The following is a 19,968-nucleotide window of genomic DNA, read 5'->3' on the forward strand; positions in this document are numbered from 1 at the left end:
AAGCAGAGGGGTATTGATGGTAATGTTCAGGGCCAAATCAGTTCTGCAGTCGTGCAAGTGAAAAACTGCAGTATTTATGCTGCATATACAGAAATGCTGCAAGCTTAATACAGGAAAAAATAATTATTCTGGTAACACTGCTACAAGGTTCCCATAAAAGCATTACTTAAATTCCTGAAGGTACTTTGTTGTTTAATGCAACATTTTTGCTCCTGATTTAAGTCTTGTCTCGTGGGTTTCTGCTACATTTTCACATTTCAAACAATTCAAACTTACATTTGTATCCCTTTTTTACACAAATGTACGTTTTTTTGTTTCTAATCAGGCATTGCTGCTCTGTACTGTGGCTTAGCAGGTAAACAGCAAGTTAAAGGGAGGAGAGAACAGAGGAAGTAGGAGGAGGAGAAGTGATACCAAAAGAGAGCTTACACTGTTACAGACAAAGCCTTCTGTTGTATAATTCACTCCACTGCAAGGAATTTGACTGCCAGTAAGTAAGAAAAATATGTCAACTATATTATACATGTTGGATTTTTGTGTGTATTAGCGCTCTAACAGTATTAATGGACATGTTAAGTACTTGTAACTTGCTTATGTATGCTTTAGGTGTGTCTTCAGTTTACCAATGACAAAGATTGCATTGAATGTATAGTGTACATCTGCTTTAATCATGCCTATGTGTACAAAACCTTTAATATACAATTGAGTTATTTAGAGATGTCTTATGTGTATAAATTATTTCAAATCTGATACCAATGAAGCATTCTACACAACAGAAAGTACAATTAGATCTACGTAAATGCATTAAAATTATATTTTTCAGGGACACTTTGCTGCTGAGCCATTCCATACACACAAGTTACACCATACTTGCCAACTCTCCCGGATTGTCCGGGAGACTCCCGCATTTTGCGAGAGTCTCCCGGACGAGTGTGGCAATCTCCCTGATAGGAAGGGGGAAAAATTTAGTTTAAACGCCGCGATTCAACCGGAATCGCGGCGTTTAGCCCCGCCCCCCCCTGTAAAATGACGCGATTTGCGTCATTCCGTCACGGGGGCGGGGCCAAAATGACGAGATTTCGCAGCCCCGCCCCCTGCACGCCCACGTCCCAGCCGGCATCTCCCGGAAACAGAAAATAAAATGTTGGCAAGTATGAGTTACACTCTACTAGTAGACCTTAGAGCACAGCAAATTCCTTTTATGCCATGTTTACTGAATTTTTCTGAATAAATAACAGTAATAAAATAATAATAATATTAAATAACTTTATTTCTGAAACCTTCAGAATAAGAATAGATGGTAAATGTTTAAATTAACATGGTGAAAAAATTGTATTTTATTGTGCAGCTGGTTGCTAATGAAACAGGGACTAATCTTAACAAGATGGGACTGGGACTAAATTGGTGTATGTTCGTTACTTTGGAATTGATACATAATAATTCAGCATAATGTGCCTGGATTTAAATGGATGACTGTGTGCACACTTCATCATCATCATTTATTTATATAGCGCAACTTATTCCGCAGCGCTGTACAGAGAACTCACTCACATCAGTCCCTGCCCCTTGGAGCTTACAGTCTAAATTCCCTAACACACACACAGACAGACACACACACACACACACACACACACACACACTAGGGTCAATTTGCTAGCAGCCAATTAACCTACCAGTATGTTTTTGGAGTGTGGGAGGAAACCGGAGAACCCTGAGGAAACCCACGCAAGCACGGGGAGAAAATACAAATTCCACACAGATAAGGTCATGGTCAGGAATTGAACTCATGACCCCAGTGCGTAAGGCAGAAGTGCTAACCACATAGCCACCGTGCTGCGCACACTTGAAGTTCATGGTGGACACTTTCTTTTACTAGGTAAGTGTGGTCTGTTTGAGATTAAATGGGCATCCGTGTAAATTCACTACATAGCTGTCTTGCAGTAACTATTATTATACTTGTGTGGGAGAATTGTAGTGTCATCCCGCTGCTTGTAGTAGCATAGTCATGGCACACTTCTTCCTATGTAATATGAATGCAAGCAAAGAGTTGTTAACCTAAGTGGAATTAAGTATGTATTTATGTACTATACATGAAAGGCTATTCCGGGCCTGTCTTTATTTTAGAACAAGTGGTGTGAAGAATTTCTTGTGTTAACTAGAGGAAACAATATTAGCCCATAAGTGGGTTAAGTGCCCCTTTTCTTGAGATCGATCGATCTATCTTCTGAAAAAGTAACACATCATTTGGTACCCATTCAGTGTACTATTATTTTAGCTGCCTAATTAATGAAGCACCCCCTTTGTGTCACTTGTTCAGAATTTTTGTAACATGTGTAGATACGGGTCCACTTTAATAAAGAGACTGCAATAGACCAGAGGAATGTCCTGGTGCAAGAAAGCAATCTAGTTTGTTGAGAAGATTTATACAATTAAGCAGAAATGTATTGGTGAACTTTGATCTGAAGACTACTCATTGGACACATTTTAGCTGTGTGGGATACTATTTGTACATACATACTGTATACACACACACACACACACACACACACACACACCGATTAGTCACAATATTAAAACCTCTGAGAAGTGAAGTGAATAACATTGATTATCTCATCACAATGGCACCTGTCATGGGGTGGGTTTTATTAGGAAGCAAGTGAATAGTTAGTTTTTGAACTTGATGTGTTGGAAACAGGAAAAATGGGCAAGCATAAGATCTTAGCGACTTTGACAAAGGCCAAATTGTGATGGCTAGATGACTGTGTCTAGGCATCTCCAAAACGACAGGTCTTGTGGGGTGTTCCCAGTAGCCAGTGGTTACTGTCTACAAAAAGTGCAAGGAAGTACACCAGCTGAGCCAGTGACAGGAACATGGGCGCCCAAGACTCTTTGATGCACTTGGGGAGTGAAGGCTAGCCTGTTTGGTCCAATCCCACAGAAGAGCTACTGTAGCAAAAATTGCTGATAAAGTTAATACTGGCTATGATATAAAGGTGTCAGAACACACAGTGCATTACAGCTTGCTGCGTAGCCACAGACCAGTCAGAATGCCCATACTGACTCATGTCCACTGCTAAAATTGAATATAATGGGCACATGAGTGTCATTGTTTACCTTGTAAGAGATGGCACTAGTATGCACTATGGGAAGAAGGCAAGCCAACAGAGGCAGTGTGGTGCTCTGGGAAATGTTCTGCTGCAAAACCTTTGGTCCTGGCATTCATGTGAATGTTACTTTAACATGTACCATCATCATCATCACCATATATTTATATAGTGCCACTAATTCCACAGCGCTGTACAGAGAACTCACTCACACCAGTCCCTGCCACATTGGGGCTTACAGTCTAAATAATACACACACACAGTCAGAGAGAGACAGACAGACTAGGGTCAATTTGCTAGCAGCCAATTAACCTACCAATATGTTTTTGGAGTGTGGGAGGAAACCAGAGCACCCGGAGGAAACCCACGCAAACATGGGGAGAACATACAAACTCCTCACAGATAAGGCCATGGTCAGGAATTGAACTCATGACTGCAGTGCTGTAAAGCAGAAGTGCTAACTACTATGCCACCGTGCTGCTCCCACCTACCTAAACATTGTTGCAGATCAATTACACCCCTTCATGGCAACGGTATTCCCTAATGGCAGTGGTCTCTTTCAGCAGGATAATGCACACTGCCACACTGCATAATTTATTCAGGAATGATTTGAGTGACATAACAAAGAGTTCAAGGCGTCTACTTGGCCTCCAAATTCCTCAGATCTCAATCCGATTGAGCATCTGTCGGATGTGGTGGAAAAACATGTCAGAGCCATGGAGGTCCAACCTCACAATTTACAGGACTTAAAGAATCTGCTGCTAATGTCTTTGTGCCATATACCAAAGGACACCAGAGATCTTGTTGAGTCCATACCGCAATGAGTCAGAGCTGTTTTGGCGGCACGAGCGGGACCTACACAGTGTTCAGCAGGTGGTTTTAATGTTGTGGCTAAACTGTGTATATTCCATAGACAAAAATTTCTGGGAGTCCTCCCGGAAGAGTAGGCAGCCCTCCTGGATCCTAAAATATGCCGAAATTCATGGCAATGAATATCGGGGGCGGGGCTTAATCAAGTAAATAAGCCCCGCCCCCCCATATTCAATGCCGTGAATTTCAGCATTTTATAGTGGGGCCGGAGCTATGGTGACGTAAAGATGAAGTGGATAAACCACTACAATAACTTTGAGGTTTATCCATCACTACTATTGGTTATGGACATATATGTTTGAATTACATTCATCCTCTAGTTCATTTTATGTGTTTTTATCTGAAATTTTATTGAATGTATTGTTTTTATTTGAATGAAATAATAAATAGAAGTATATTTATGAAGTTGACTATTTACTACTAATCCTAGGGGTTGTGCGCTCTATTCTGTAAAATGCTTTATTAGTACATTAAACAATATATATTTTTTTTTAACCTGTCTGTTATAATGTTTTGTAAACAAATCTGGAACTGGCAAGCGGTAGGACTCAGTATCACGCGGAAGGTAAACATTGCTCAGCTGTACTTACGACCTTTCTTGTTATATGGGTGATATAATATTTTCTATTGCTGTGATAAATAACCATAGAAAATCTTCAATTTCGTCCAATATTTATACATTGGGTCATTGTCACCAATATCCAATATAAGCATAATAGGTTAATTCGTAGATTAATCCACTCGGAATATTGCAAGATCTCTTAAAAAAAAAACAAAACACACCTTTGGCTGTCCTTATAATGGATATATGTCTATGTGTAGTCAATTAGTACAGGCAGAACAAGTGTAAAAACCACATAGACAAATCTTTCTTTTTCTTATATATATATATATTTTATTTTTTTTTAAAAACAAAATGATCATTTTCATAATTGAGATTGCATGAAATGGCAAACATTTAATTGCTGGATTTATTTTAGTCTCTGCAATTAAACTGACCTGGCACGCAAACAGTTTACAAATACTACTGGAGCTCCATCCTTCGAGTATCTACTACAGTAAATGATAAACTGCTCAGCTTATGCATATACACTTTTATATAATATTCTTTTGTGAAACCATCTCCCATAAGATTTGAAGGGTATGCAATGTGTTGGTCCCTTATCAGGTATGAATTGTGAAAAGTACATTGTCCGTTTTTGTACTTCCACCAGGGCCGGACTGGGACTAAAAATCAGCCCTGGCATTTAAAGCACACAGGCCCACCTGCTGCAGGCTCCATGCACTATATTGTTGCACACTGATGCTGGCACAGTGCGCGTTGCTGGTGCAGTACAACATGACATAGTATGTTTGTGGGGGGATATTTATTTCTCCTAATGACCCTAAAATATTACATTGTTAGCACCCCAATTACATCAATAAATACCATAGCAATACATTATTAGTACCCAGATTACATCAATAAATAACCTCCCACACATACTCATACTACATCGATACCCACCCACATTACAGCAACTAGCATTACCCCCCACATTACAGCAACCAGCATCACCCCCCACATTACAGCAACCAGCATCACCCCCCACATTACAGCAACCAGCATCACCCCCCACATTACAGCAACCAGCATCACCCCCACATTTCAGCAACCAGCATCACTCCCACATTACAGCAACCGGCATCACCCCCCACATTACAGCAACCAGCATCACCCCCCACATTACAGCAATACCCTCTCCTACTTAGTAGCAATACTAAGCCCCAAACACACTACAACAATGCCACCACCATGCCTCCCCATACTACAGCAATACCACCAATTATACAGGTGCCATTGTAGGAAACCAATGTTTTGCTTTTTTCAAATCTCACACAAAATAGCAACAACAGAGTACTTACACACATATAGGTAACAGGTACCCTTTTCCCTCAATTAAATAGTAATGGCAGAATTTTCATGAATCATTCCACATGAATGGAATGGCTCTCTCACAAATACAGGTATATCAGAAAAAACATAACTATTGAATGATCATTTGAACCCACGCGGCCGCATTAAAAGTATTTCCAACTACAGCAAAATTTCAGAGAATAATATTTTTTTTTTACCACAGTAACTGAATATGCGTCTTTTCTATTAATTTTGAATAACACAGTATATAAATTAAGGGGGATAGAGGAGTTGGGTGAGAGATAATTGGATGTGATCTATCAGTTTGATTAGATAGGAAAAATTTAGATTATTTACCTGGAGACGTCTACCCCCTTGACTTACAGGCAGGGTCGATGAGGAATTTTGGGCCCCGGTACAGTAACTTATTTGGGTCCCCGTTATATTTAACAATGATAGACTTGACTTTGGCAGAAGTTCATATTATGCCACACCGTAGTGCCCCCAGTTCATATTATGCCACATCGTAGTGCCCCCAGGTCATATTAGGCCACATAGTATTACCCTCAATTCATATTTAGACATGCAGTAGTGCCCACAAATCATATTATGGCATAGTAGTGTCCACAAATCATATACCATACAGTAGTGCCCCTAAATCATATTATGCCACAATAGTGACCCCAAATAACATTATGCCATACAGTAGTGCCCCCAAATAACATTAGTACCCAGACAAAAACTCATTCACAAATAAAAATTGGTACAGCATATCAGATACTGAGGGGCATATTCAATTCTCGGCGGAAACGCCAAAAATCCCGCGTTCCGCGCACTATTACCGTTATTACGGACCCCCTTCCTCCCTGGCTCTCACCCCTCTATCTACACCCCTTTATCCATGGCTCTCACCCCTTTATTTGCACCCCCTTTTCCCTAGCTCTCACCCCTCTATCTACACCCCTTTATCCATGGCTCTTGCCCCTCTTCCTGCACCCCCTTCCCCCCTGGCTCTCTCAGTCCTCTTCCTGCACCCCCTTCCCTCTGGCTCTCACCCCTCTATCTACACCCCTTTATCCATGGCTCTCACCCCTCTATCTACAACTCTTTATCCATGGCTCTCACCCTTCTACTTGCACCCCCTTTATTCCTGGCTCTCACCCCTCTATCTGCACCTCCTTTTTCCCTGGCTCTCACCTCTCTCCCTGCACCCCCTTTTTCCCTGGCTCTTACCCCTCTTCCTGCACCCCCTTCCCCCCTGGCTCTCTCAGTCCTCTTCCTGCACCCCCTTCCCTCTGGCTCTCACCCCTCTATCTACACCCCTTTATCCATGGCTCTCACCCCTCTATCTACAACTCTTTATCCATGGCTCTCACCCCTCTATTTGCACCCCCTTTTCCCTGGCTTTCACCCCTCTATCTGCACCTCCTTTTTCCATGGCTCTCTCAGTCCTCTCCCTGTACCTCTTCCCTCCTGGTTCTCTCAGTTCTCTGACTATAGGGCATAACCGCACTAACTGAGTAAATAGATTTCCATATCATACATTCCCAATATTACTCACTATGCAGTTTGTACCAGTTATTCATAGATATATAATTATTCTGGTGGGTGCACCCTCTTACTACATATAATGTATAGAGAAACAATAGGAGAGAGAAAAGTATGTATAGAGGCACTCCAGGATGTGTAATAGATCTAAAATATAATAAATTTTATTAATATATATTAAAAACTGTTCCATACATGAGCGAAAATAGAAATAAAAATATTAAAATAAAAATGTATGTGCAATGTGACACATTGTCACATTGCACATATATATATATATATATATATATATATATATATATAGGGGCCCCGGTGCACTGCGCACTGTTTTGCCCGGGGGCCCAAAATGTTGTTAAGAGGGCCCTGTATGCAGTGGGTATTACTACTGACTAAAGCTCACTAAGAGAGTATAGGAGCCGAGTGTATTCAGCTAATCCTGCTTGTATTAGGGATAGCTTGCATATAATAATGACAGGCTCTCTATCTGGCTATAATAGCTGGCAATGAAGGCAGTGTGGAGCTATCATTACAAGGCATCAGACCTTTTTAGAAAAGATTTTAACCTCTTCTGGTACATTGGTAGTCAGACCCCCATATTGTTGATCAGTATGATAATCTTAAAAACGCATATCGCTAACACCTTGCCTGGATAACCTACCTCGCTTTATCTTTGCCTGGATAAAGCAGGTAAGCGAAACACGCTTCTGCATTTGCCTCACTGTGTATTAATAAGATAATCTTAAAAACAGCATAAATAAGGGCTATCATACTGATCAACAATATGGTGGTCTGACTACCAATATACCAGAAGAGGTTAATATCTTTTCTAAAAAGGTCTGATGCCTTGTAATGATAGCTCCACACTGCCTACGTTGCCAGCTATTATAGCCAGATAGAGAGCCTGTCATTTTGATATGTAAGCTATCTCTAATATAAGCAGGATTAGCTGAATACACTCGGCTCCTATACCCTCTTAGTGAACTTTAGTCAGTACTAATACCCACTGTATAACCACCATTGATATTTTGACATTCTCCTATTATAATTAGTGTATTGATTAAAGAATTGACACAAGACTATTGGGGTGGTTATTGCATCTTTATTTGAGAAATAAATTGATCACAGCCTAAGGACTTTATTATATTGGTACAAATTAGCAATTTTTTTAAAATTTAATTTTCACCACTTCGTTTTTATTATTTAACTACTAGTAATACTCAGGACAATATTGGGACACTCTAGATTAATTTTAATCAATTTAATAAAGATATTTTTTTTAATAAAAATGTGAATTAACACATCACAGAATCTGCCATTAAGACGTGTTTTCTTCTCTTGCTTCTTCGGTTTTCATATTAATTATACATGTAAAGGGCGCACCACCCGATATTATGTACTGCTACATTAATTGCAGTTATAAGTAATATTGGGATTGTGAATACCTAGTGCGGTGGAAACTATTATAATTTAAAATGCATTTTGGGTATAGTTATTGGCACTCTTCCACCACTGGTAGCAATAATAGCCAACATAGACTGTTACAGCGGAGAGATTGCTATTGGACAGACCGTATAACCTCCACACCTAAGTCACTGGTGAGGAGAGGACAGAGGGGAAATTGGGAGGGGAGAGGGGAATCTCTGCTCCATAGCTCGTAGAATGAGGTGAAAGTTCCCAGGTGAGGGACAGCTACTTGAAGCACATCAATGGCTGTAAAGCATACTTGTCAACTCTCCCGGAATGTCCAGGAGACTCCCGGGAAAGTATGGCAACTTTCTGCATCTGCCCACTTCCTAGTGAAGTGGGAAGAATTAGATCCAAAATGCCACGATTCTCTGGGAATCGCGGCATTTGGTCCCCCCCCCACTGTATAAGGATGTATTTTCGTCATTACATCACAGGGGTGGGGCCACCATTTGCGTGATTTGCATAGCCCTGCCCCCAAAACACCCACCTCCCCCAGGCAGCTCCCCGATGCTGACTTAAGAAAGTCGGCAAGTATCCTGTAAAGAAAAAGAAAACTCTGAAACAAATAACAGGTTTATGCCACCTGTATTCTGGGGGCAGTGTGATGGTCTAAGTGAGGTGCAGCTCACAGCTGCTGTGAATGTCAGGACTTACTGTAACAGTCAGAGCGGCCCTGAGTCACTCCTCACTGACATCTGAGCCTGCGAAGCGCTCAGGTTTGCACCCTTGCCAATGGCACATGCCAAACCACACTAGTTACAGCTCTACTTGTTCCTATAATTTATCTCACTCCTGGGCATCGAAGATTGGGTTTTTAAACTCTCCAATCTCAACAAAGATTGCCTGTAATGCCCCAGGGTGGCACTCTCCATTAAGCTAACACAGGAGCTCTACTAATCAGTCTCCAGGGTGCTAAGCTGTCATCATTATAATTATCATCTTACCTATGCTATTTAATGATAATAGGCATGTATGGCCACAAACAGAAACACAAAAGCGGCATAATAAAACCAAAGATATAGTTATAACTTTTATTTTGTACTTCCACATTCGTAAATGTGTTTTATTTCTCTGTTTTCTACCGCTTTCTTCTCTCTGCTTGCCTACAGTGTATGTGTGATGCAATATCTCTCTTACTACTTCCTGATTAGGTCTGACTGCTTGTCCTATATTAATGTATATTGGTACTCATGTTCACACTAGTAGCGTTTATTAAACACATTATTTCTTTATGTGTTACAGAATGTATAAGTATTAACGTACACATTTCACTTCTTGGCTAAAAGTCAGCGTTTATATCGGGGACAAAAGCAGGATTTTTGCAAGAGGGTTTCCAAATGTTTGATTTTGGAGCACAACAAGCAGCAAGAGAAAATCAATCTTATTATCATCCCAGCTTAAAAAGTAGACCACTTAGCATATTTTTACATTTTTGGAAAACTTGTTCTGTGAACATCTAGTAAAAGCTTATAGTCTATATACAGTCAAGTCCATAAATATTGGGACATTGACACAATTCTCATATTTTGGGCTCTATACACCCCCACAATGGATTTGAAATGAAACTGCAGACTTTCAGCTTTAATTTGAGGGTATTTACATCCAAATCAGTTGAACGGTTTCTATATATGCCTCCCACTTTTTAAGGGACCAAAAGTATTGGGACAATCGACGCTATGTCATGGACATATGTGGGCTATTCCCTCATTATTTCATCATTAATTAAGCAGGTAAAAGGTCTGGAGTTGATTCTAGGGGGTAAATGTATGAAGGTCCGGGTTCTTCAACACCAGTGAGTTTGGCGTCTTCAGTGCTTAAATTTAAAGCGGCGCTGCCTTGTAAAGGGAAGTTTCCCTTTACAAGGCAGCGCCGCTTTAAATTTAAGCGCTGAAGATGCCGAACTCGCGGGTGTTGAAGAACCCGGAGCTTCATACATTTACCCCCAGGTGTGACATTTGCATTTGGAATCTGTTGCTGTCGACTCTCAATATGAGATCCAAAGAGCTGTCACGATCAGTGAAGCAAGCCATCATTAGGCTGAAAAATCAAAACAAACCCATCAGAGAGATAGCAAAAACATTAGGTGTGGCCAAATCAACTGTTTGGAACATTCTTAAAAAGAAAGAATGCAGCGGAGAGCTCAGCAACACCAAACGACCCGGAAGACCATAAAACAACTGTGGTGGATGACAGAAGAATTTTTTCCCTGGTGAAGAAAAACCCCTTCACAACAGTTGGCCAAATCAAGAACACTCTCCAGGAGGTAGGTGTATATGTGTCAAAGTCAACAATCAAGAGAAGACTTCACAAGAGTGAATATAGAGGGTTCACCACAAGATGTAAACCATTTGTGAGCCAAAAAAACAGGAAGACCAGATTAGAGTTTGGCAAACAACATCTAAAAAAGCCATTACATCCTATGGACAGATGAGACAAAGATTAACTTGTACCAGAGTGATGGGAAGAGAAGAGTATGGAGAAGTAAAGGAACTGCTCATGATCCAAAACATACCACCTCATCAGTGAAGCATGGTGGTGGTAGTGTCATGGTGTGGGCATGTATGGCTGCCAATGGAACTGGTTCCCTTGTATTTATTTATGATGTGATTGCTGACAAAAGCAGCAGGATGAATTCTGAAGTGTTTCGGGAAATATTATCTGCTCATATTCAGTCAAATGCTTCAGAACTCATTGGACGGTGCTTGACAGTGCAGATGGACAATGACCCGAAGCATACTGCAAAAGCAACCCAAAGAGTTTTTTAAGGCTAACAAGTGGAATGTTATGCAATGGCCAAGTCAATCACCTGACCTGAATCCGATTGAGCATGCATTTCACTTGATGAAGACTAAACTGAAGGGAAAATGCCTCAAGAACAAGCAGGAACTGAAGACATTTGCAGTAGAGGCCTGGCAGAGCATCACTAGGGATGAAACCCAGCGTCTGGTGATGTCTATGCATTCCAGACTTCAGGCTGTAATTGACTACAAAGGATTTGCAACAAAGTATTAAAAAGTGAAAGTTAGATGTAGGATTGTTTAGTTTGTCCTATTACTTTTGGTCCCTTAAAAAGTCCCAATATTTATGGACTTGACTGCATGTATTATGCTTCAGGGGTTATTTTAAATGTATTGACCATAAAGAAATAGTGCAAAAAAGGGTGATAACAGCAGCACTTAAGAAGCATCCCATTGCTTGTTTTGTTGACTAGATGGGGCAAAGGTTAATGAAGGGGTTATATACTGTGAATATTGGACATAAAAGTTTCACTAACACAAATAGCAATCATGTGCAGTTTATATATTGAGAATACAGGTTTTTACATATCACACATCAGCATTTTACCTGTGATGAAGTTGGTTGTGTCCACCGCACAGCGTGTATTTTAGGTATGATCTTAACTGCAGTAACTATGGAAGATACATTTACCATAGAGACAAAATATCTCTAATAGAAATGCTACTGTAGCTGTGTCAACCATGTGGTCAAGGCAGCTGAATGGACTGAATGTAAAATGCTATTGTTTTAAGGTTACCTTGTGTGTGTGTGTATGTGTGTGTGTGTGAGAGCAAATACAGTAGTATAAACATACAGTGATACCCGAAGCTAATTAAATTACATATTAAAGTAAATATTAGCTACTAAATAATATTTACACATAATTGACATAACTTTAAAATAATATTCACATACCAATGATTTGCAGTAGACTGCCACTCTTCATCATATAATTAACATAGCTCATGTATACTGAGACAGGACAGGAAGAGACTCTCAGACAAACAGTACTGGGAGACATACAGTCACACTGATGGGACTGGGAGTCAGACAGGACAGACAGTCAGGATTGGTAGACAGGCTGACAGTACAGGAGGACACATTCACACTATTCTCACCTGTGGTTCAGACAGCTACATACCTGCTTCCTTTCTGAGCTATGTGCTGGTAGCCTCCTGATCACAGAGGGAAGAGAAGCAGGACACAATCTCCCACCCATCTCTTTTGCATACAGTACAGTACAGTGCCCAAAGCTTCTGGGGAAAAAAATACAGCTACTCTTTCACAGTGGAGCGCTATATTCAATAATTCATTTTCCTGCACCTCTGTAACCTTGAGTACAGAGGGGTGGTTTCTGGGCAATACTAAACCCCCACTAACTGCACCCCTGCATATCCAGATCCTGATCTCCAACTGCCGCAACCTGGTGCTTTCTGTGCTCCAGTATGACTTTTAGCATGCTGGGTTTTTCAACCAGGAATCCAGGAGCACTGCGGCAAGTCTCTTTGGCAACCACAGAGCTGAAGCTGGTGAAACTCAGGGAGTCCCTGGCTCCCGCTTCATCCACCGGCTGCTCTTGCAGCCCCCTGATGGACCACCAGGATTTGGGAACATCCGGCACCACATCACTCTGGTCACACAGGCAGTAATTCAAATTTAGTATTTAGTACAAACACTGTCAAACCACATCTTAATGCTGTCTCTATGCTATATTGGTGCATAAGTTTACACACTTGTATGCCTTAACATTATTCATGGCATAAATGCTGCTCTTGTATAGCTGAACATATACATGTAAACACACATTTTTGTGTGTGTGTTTTTTCCACATACATTCAGGGCCTGAGTTATTAAGGAGAGCAAAGCAAAAGTAACTTTGCACCTGGGCAAAACTGTTACTTTGGAGGGGGAGGTAAATTTAACATATGGGGACAGATTTATAGTTGGGTTAGGGCATGTCCTAAATCAACTTTAAATTTCAGTGTAAAAGTAATTTCAGTGTAAAAATAAAGCTGTCAAGTATTTGTGTGCTACATGACAAAAAAGCCAGTATTTTCATTATGTGCAAAACAATAAACTAATTTGCACCCCTTGCATTGTTATATGGTTTATATTCAAGACCCTAGACCATTATATAAATCACCACTGACATTTCCAGGAGACTCATGAAGTCTGGGTAGGTTTCTCGGGAGAGAAAGCCATTCTCCCACATGGCCGATGGCTAGATGGGCCAGTCCGCATGCCCGCCCGAGCAGCAGCATCTCCCTGCGCACTGCGTGGCGGACCAGGACTCGGTGATGTGCAGCCGATGCAAGTAATCACATGGGACAACACATGTCATGTGATGCCCCGTCCCACGTGATTACTTGTATAGACGGCATGTCACTAACTCTCCGTTCGCTGAGCAGCGCGCAGGAAGGAGGTGCTGCTGCTCGGACGGGCATGCGGGTGGCTGGATCGGATGTAACAAGGTGGGTGTGTGTGTCCACATGTTGATATAGTGTGTGTGTCCACATGTTGATATAGTGTGTGTGTGTGTGTGTGTGTGTTTTTTTACATTTTTGTTTCCCTGACTTAAAAACACTATGCACTTTTACATAGGCTTTACCAGATGACGTAGAGGGATTACTATCATCATGACTAGTGGCAGCAGCTGTTTGGTGCTACTGCTCTTCTGTGTACTGCTGTGAATCCATTTTGATAACACCGTACACTTTGACTGCAAATTCATAAGAAAAGTCTGCCAGGCCTAGTATTTGTATTTCAGCAATGACAATTAGCAGTGGAGCAATGGAGCTCTCCTCTTTGTGTGTTACCTATATAACACTGTACATTATGGAACTGCAGATTTAGAAGACCAAGCCTGCGCTATTAATTCTATTTCAGCAATGACAATTAGCAATGGAGCAGTGGAGCTTCCCTGAATGTCACTATAGACTTTGAAAAACACTGCTACCACCTGCTCTTTCTATTCTACCTATGTTGCTACCCAACTGCTCTACAGACTGTGCTGCCACTTCTGTGTCCTTCTGTGAAATGGCGTTGGATTGCCATGGAGAGCGGTACTTATAAAATCCAAAACTCGCGAGATCGGAGATCTGGCGACGTAATGATGACGTTTTGCCTCGTTTTCAATCCAAAAAAGCGCGAAAGTACGAAGCCGTCGGATCTGCTAAGTTTGGGTATGTTCGCTTCTCGGGGAACTGAGCCTGAGTATCTCTAGTCCCCACATGTTGATATAGTGTGTGTGTGTGTGTGTGTGTGTGTGGCCCCATGTTAATATAGTGTGTGTTTGGCCATGTTCATATAGTGTGCATGTGTGCGCGCACAGTATTTTAATATAATATGTGAGGGAAGGGAGGATCTTAATATAGTGTGGGAGGTAGGCTATTTAATGGTGGAGTGTAGGTAGGGGCTAATTATTTAAGTTGAGGTGAAGGAACCTTTAACTTAATGTTGGGGTGGTTTATGGCTATCAATTGAATATGGGGCTGATTTTGGGGAGGAGGGCTATTTATTAAATGTGAATATGAACTATTTATTGCCAGGGATGGTTGTAGAAAATGGCTATATTTATTAAACTTTAATGCTATTTAATTTATTGCTATGACTGTTTGGAGGGAAGGAAATATGTTTTGAGTAAATCGGTATACTGTTAATTTAATGTTGGGGCTGGTTGGAGGGAACTAGATCTATTTATTAAATGTGAATATTATTATTGTGGGGACTGGAGGGAAGCCTAATTATAAAAAGTGAGTGCTACTGTTTTAACACTGGGGCTGGTTGGAGTTTTCTAAATCTCATGTACCCATTTTTTTTCAAAGTAGGGCATCCAATGTTCCAGGATCAAGACAAAAAGGAACGGAGCTAAAGAAACCAGCTGCTACAAGTGGTGAAAGTGACCAAGACATGTAGGAGAGCAGGAGAGTCTGCCAACTGTCCTGAATCTGGTGGGGAAGTCCTGAATTTGGATGACTGTCTCACTTAGTCAGAATTTGGTCCGATTGCAAAGACAGTTGGAAGCTATGTCCCGCTTCACAACGTAATGCTTGTTAAGGCAGAGCTGTGTGCTTCTAACAGTAGTGCCTGTGTATTTGTCTCTTAAATACCCTGGACCCCCTGAGCCTTAAGCCAGCTCTGGTTAGGGTAAGGGAACTGATAGCTGCTCCCAGTTCCCGGACAGGACACAGACTGCAGAGCAAGCCGAGGAGCTCCAAGTATCACAATATTTGGTAATCTTGTTAGACAAAGAGCTTCCCTGCTCACTCTACAGGAAGTTCCCACCCTTATGGATGTCGGCAGCACCAAAAGCATAGATAAGTACAGTGGGCTGGGGGTGTCATAATGTGCCTGGGGGGATGGCCTGATGTGGCTGGGAGGGCGTGATAAATGTAATGTTTTATTATAATGTATGTATCAATGCCCCATGTTGGCCACACCCACAACACAATGTGGTCACACCCTTTCTTTCCTGCTGGAACTGAGGTGGGCCTGTGTAATTTAAATGCCAGGGCTGATTTTTAGCCCCAGTCCGACCCTGCATTCAGCTAGGTGCCAAGTAGCAATGTCTGTAGAATGTAAGTTTAGAGTGCTGCATCTGTAGCAGTGGGAACACACAGGATAGGACCATGTCCTTTATTTTAGATGATAAAATAAATGTATTTTAAAATACTATATGGTACCTTGGTTAAGTAGGTTGATTTTTGCCATCTATTTATGCCTAATTCGGGAAGAACATATTACTTGTAAAATGTTTGTATAGTTTTTCTAAGCTATGTTGCTGTTAACCTTAACTTTTGTACTTAACCTTGAAATAATATTTAGATTTTTTAATGTTTTTGTTCGTTTGTGTCATATTTTTCACCAGGCTGGAATGGTATTGCAACAGCGTGCTCCATTACTGCCAAGGCAAAAATCCTTCATTCCACCACAGATTCCAAATCCCTTTATCCATGAAATCAACCTGACTCTCTCTGACAAGATACGAGTAAGAACATGCATTCTTAATATATATCATTATGGCAATTGATTGCATATTGAGAGGTGTACAAATAGGGTCAATATTCTTGCTCTGGATATTACATTTTAATATGTCTTTGGCACTGTTAGCTTTTATAATTTCTACAAGCATAGCATGTTTACCAATCATATATGCAGCAGTACTTATTTATAAATACGTATGTAAAAGAGCACTGAGAAAAGAAACCAAATAAATTATCATAAAATTAGATATGATGTAAATGAAGTTGCTAAAAGGAAATTGTTTACTAGGTTTCCGCCATTAACAAGCAGCAAGGAAATCGTTGACTTATGATTTCTGTTAATGTACATGCTAATTGTAAACTATAGCTTAGGTTTTGTTATATTTAACCATATAAAAAGGGTTGTGCAAAGCAGGCAATAAATTACTGATGGCTATGACCACACTCTCATTGTGATAAGATGAGTTTGGTCATGTCCATCAGTAATTTACAGTCTACAGTGTTAATGAATGTAATTTTAATGCAATATATGAAAAGATATAGTGGAAAATAATCCTAGCTGTCTCAGAAATATGTGTGAATTTTCTGTATCCTAGAAAGCAACCTACTAAGCATCTTCCTGTGTTTTCTTAATTTAAATTTTAAGCAGCCTTAAAATACTACAGACCCCCAAATACACACCTTAATATGGTACATCTGAAAAGTTTTGGATCTAAATAGTGTTGAGGAAAATGTATAAGTTAGACAGACCCTGCATTCCAGCCACAGATCCTGTTGTACAGTAAAATGTGCGGCTGCAACACAAGTGTGGATAGGAAGGAAGGAGTAGCGTGCAGTCTGCTGGGGAGGAATCAGGAAGAGCTATCTCTTCAGTGATTCTTCTCTCCAGCAGGCCAGAAACACATGCAGGCAACAGGATAACGACATCCACAGATGGCGGTAACTTTCAAGAGAAGAATAAAAATGCTAAGCTATGGGGGCATGGTCTGGACACCATCTTGAGCAGACGTGCTCTGTTTCAGCTCCAGGGCCCGAGATGGATAATTCCTCTCCATTAATGAAGAGATCATCCCTGACTTCCCAAAAAGACCGGATTTGGCACCCCTATGTACCAGAACACAGGTGCCTCGTCGGCAGTTCTCATCAGACTGGCAACAGGGACCCAGAGTGCTCAGGCCTGTTCAGTGCATTGCGCCGGCCCTCACGCCTTCTGTGTAGCTGCAACCCATCTTGTGAAGGCTGCAGACAGGATACCAGTGTTCCTGCCCCAAGGCGAGGACTTGGTCCAGACATCCAAGCTATGGGGGGTAGCTTGGATGTCTCGACCAAGTCCTCATCTTGGGGCAGTACCCGGTGGAGGAGCCTGGCATTACAGGGGGAGCAAGCATGCAGTGCGGTTCTGCCAGAAAACAGACCCTCCATTTTGGAAGAGCCTGTGATCTGCCGTGGAGTCCTGGCACCCCTCATATGCTGACATACACAGTGCTGGCTCACACTAGGGATGGCGCAGAGCTTCTCCTTCACCTCCCTCCATATCGGACCCCAGTTATCAGACATTGCAACAAGTGGACTATTCCCATATTTGGCAATTACTTTCCTTGCTAGCGGAGCTGTGGTGGACTGCTGATTTTCACTCCCTCTGGCACAGCGCAGATCTTATGCCAGCACCTCTATGGTCATAGTGAGTACAATCATTGGCACAGAGTCACTCTATTCCACCACCTGTACCCACTCCTTTCTGTGATATTCGGCTGGCACCCTATTAACAACAACTAAAAAATGCTGACCCTGATAAAAAAAAAACGTCAGTGATAGGGACATTGGAGCCCCCGGACTGTATACCAGTTATCCTGTATTCTCTTTGTTAGCCTTTATTAGACATTTTTCCTACAGGATGTACTTAGCACGCTTTATCAGTGGAGTGTTGTTCTAGGGTGGGAGTCCGGTCCTCCTTATTAGGACGAGATGGGTCCTAATAAGGAGATGGGTTATACAACTCTATTGTGTTTGTTAGACCTAGTTAGGTTCTTCTAGATAGATTAGAGTTTATATTTCCACTAATAATGCTTATTTATTGGTGGGTTTAATGTATTTAATCTATGCTTTTTTTTTTATATATAAAGAAATTCCCTGGCGCTCCACAAATGAAAATAAGATATAAATGCTGATAATTGTTTTACTTTATATCACAAGTTAAAACAAATAAGCTCACTCTGGCCAGAGGCTAACATCATAAATAGGTAAACAAACAACACTGCACAGAAGTATTAAAAGCAAAAGGTGGCAGGACACAGATATGTCTCATTACGAATGTGACTCTTCACATTCCAATTATGTAGGGATAAGCCTCAATATCCCAATAATAAGCGAACATTTAGCAGCAGTGACCATATATTATGAATATACTAGATGTAATACAGCACCAGTCCAACTTAACGAATAGTCTTAAAGCAACTAATAGATAAGAATAAATGGGGCAGCTGTATAATAATGGAGGACTTAAATTTGGTAAATTTGGAAGCTAGACAGGTCGGCTGCTCAACGCTTTTCCTCTACTCCTACCCTTTTGGGAGGCACTTGGCGGAACATGGCCTTTATTATATGTGGAAAGTGGCAGCCCCACATGAAAGAGACCACACATATTTCTACTCTGTATGTAACCTGTATTCCCGGTTAGATCTTATTCTCTCTGACAAGCGTGTACTACAGAATAATTGCATAGTTCAGATCCTTCCCACGACATTGTCAGACCATGCCTAAGTAGTTTGGTCCTTGAAGCTAGTGAGTCCACCCCCCTTCCCCGCGTTCATGGCGCCTACATGCTCATTTGCTATCCTCTCTGAGAGCTAAATTAGCAATTAAAGAGGCTGTTCTTCTTTTTGTACAAACTAACAATCCTAAGGAGACCTCCATTTTCACCTATTGGTGCGCCCTTAAAGCGGTTGTAAGGGTGGCATAAATCCAGGTTGCTTCTAGGCTCTCTCCATCACTAGCAGGCACTAGAATCCAAGCTTATATTTTTAGAATACCAGAATAAAGAACACCCTACTAAGTCCCTTTAGGTCTGAAATATTTCTGGTGAAAGTCGAATTGCAAAAAACTACTCATGGCTCGTACCCTAATGGCACTGTCTAGGTTGCGTCAAAATTTTTATGTGGCTGGAAACAGAGCTGGAAGGTTGTTAGCAAGGAGATTGAGGGGACTGCAGGCCCGTAACCGGATCAAGTCCATCAAAGATCCAGTGGGTTCTAAATATTCTAATTCCCGAGACATAGCAGACACTTTTGCATCCTTTTATGCTGACCAACTAAATGAGACTGTG

The 19,968-nt window shown here is 41.2% G+C and overlaps 1 protein-coding gene across 2 annotated transcripts in view; it reads left to right on the forward strand.

The window, feature by feature from the left end:
• The first annotated feature begins 391 nt into the window (after positions 1 to 391).
• LPCAT2 (lysophosphatidylcholine acyltransferase 2) overlaps positions 392 to 19,968 on the forward strand; it is a 209,346-nt gene continuing 189,769 nt past the window's right edge. Inside the window, exons 1-2 of one of the 2 annotated variants that reach the window (XM_075188834.1) lie at positions 392 to 490; positions 16,532 to 16,651. In XM_075188834.1, coding sequence (XP_075044935.1) covers positions 16,538 to 16,651 — 114 coding nt within the window. In that variant the 5' untranslated portion in view covers positions 392 to 490; positions 16,532 to 16,537. The remainder of the gene's footprint in view (positions 491 to 16,531; positions 16,652 to 19,968) is intronic. The other variant, XM_075188835.1, reaches the window with a different exon arrangement.

Source organism: Mixophyes fleayi, chromosome 10, assembly GCF_038048845.1.
Source record: "Mixophyes fleayi isolate aMixFle1 chromosome 10, aMixFle1.hap1, whole genome shotgun sequence".
Lineage (NCBI taxonomy): Eukaryota > Metazoa > Chordata > Amphibia > Anura > Limnodynastidae > Mixophyes > Mixophyes fleayi.